Raw genomic sequence first — 1,649 nt, forward strand, 5'->3', positions numbered from 1 at the left:
GTATCAATCTATGCATCTGTTCTCATCAATGAACTGTACTATACTTCAAAGTATTCTATTTATCTTTATCATTGTTCTATATAAAGTAAAAAAAATGCAATTGAATTATCTTAAACATTCAATGCATAGACTTATCGGTTAAAAATGACTTTGAAAATAAACAAAAGTTCTTGAAAGACCAAGTCTTCAACACACTATTTTTGCCATCTAAATAATCAAACACGTAAAAGCAATGGGATATGTAAACATCACAGAATTTATCTTACTGGGACTTTTCCATAATGAGGATGTCAAGACCATGTGTTCTGTGTTGTTCTTGCTTTGTTATCTTGCAATTCTCTGTGGAAACCTGGTGGTTCTTCTCACCATCAGAGGCAGCCAACTTAGTGAGCATCCAATGTACTTTTTTCTGAGCTACCTCTCCCTCATGGATGTGTGTTTCACTTCCACAGTGGCCCCTAAATTGATTATAGACCTATTGGTACAGTGTAATGCTATATCCTACAATGGCTGCATAGCCCAGATGTTTTTTGCCCACTTCTTTGGTGCCACTGAGATATTTATCTTGGTGGTTATGGCCTATGATCGCTATGTAGCCATTTGCAGACCCCTTTACTATATGATCACCATGAACAGAGCAGTGTGCTATGCTCTTGTGGTAGTCTCAGTTATTGGTGCTTTGGTACACTCACTTGTGCATGTACTGATTGTTATCAGACTTCCCTTCTGTGGTGCCAATGAGATAGACCACTACTTCTGTGACATATTCCCCCTGCTGAAACTGGCCTGCGCTGATACAAGACTCATCATTATTATAATCATTACTACCACAGGGGTGCAGTCCATTTTGACCTTTGTTGCCTTGGTCATTTCTTACATCATCATTTTGTCTACATTGAGGATGCGCTCATCCAAGGGCCGCCGGAAAGCTCTTTCTACATGTGGCTCACATATTACAGTTGTATTCATGTTCTTCTTGCCACTCATCTTTACCTATGTCCCAGTGGGTGATCCTGTTGGGGATGACAAGGTGTTTGCTCTATTTTACACTGTGATTGCCCCTTTGTTCAACCCTCTGATCTACACACTGAGGAATACAGATATGAAGAATGCCATGAGGAAGGTGTGGTGCCAAGAAAAATTGTCCAAAGGAAAGTGAATTCTCTTCTGGTGGAGCCTTTTGCTCAGTTTTGCTCTATGTATAGAATTAATGTGAGCAAAACAAAAAAAAGTTAGATAGATAGTGACCTTCAAAAGTTGGAAGCCCGGGCGGTGGTGGCGCACACCTTTAATCCCAGCACTCCGGAGGCAGAGGCAGGTGGATCTCTGTGAGTTCGAGACCAGCCTGGTCTACAGAGCTAGTTCCAGGACAGGCTCCAAAGCCACAGAGAAACCCTGTCTCGAAAAACCAAAAAAAAAAAAAAGTTGGAAGCCATGAAGAGATAATATATCCAGCCACAGAGACTGTATATATGGGTGAATCAATTTCAAGTCTTTTCTATTTAATTTCAATAGAACTTATTTTGTCTTATTATATAGAATAATTATATAATTTAGCAATTTTCACTCTACTTTGGGATACTTATGATTGTTGAGATAACTGTCATAAAGTTATAACTTAATCACATCCCTTTTCATGTTCCCACTAC

At 39.3% G+C, this 1,649-nt stretch overlaps 1 protein-coding gene across 1 annotated transcript; it reads left to right on the forward strand.

Moving 5' to 3' along the window:
* The first annotated feature begins 232 nt into the window (after positions 1-232).
* LOC101984048 (olfactory receptor 4P4-like) lies at positions 233-1,159 on the forward strand. Its single transcript, XM_005345104.2, has one exon. The coding sequence runs from the start codon at positions 233-235 to the stop codon at positions 1,157-1,159; it is 927 nt and encodes a 308-aa protein (XP_005345161.1).
* The last annotated feature ends 490 nt before the right edge of the window (positions 1,160-1,649 follow it).

Source organism: Microtus ochrogaster, chromosome 2 (genome assembly GCF_000317375.1).
Source record: "Microtus ochrogaster isolate Prairie Vole_2 chromosome 2, MicOch1.0, whole genome shotgun sequence".
Classification (NCBI taxonomy): domain Eukaryota; kingdom Metazoa; phylum Chordata; class Mammalia; order Rodentia; family Cricetidae; genus Microtus; species Microtus ochrogaster.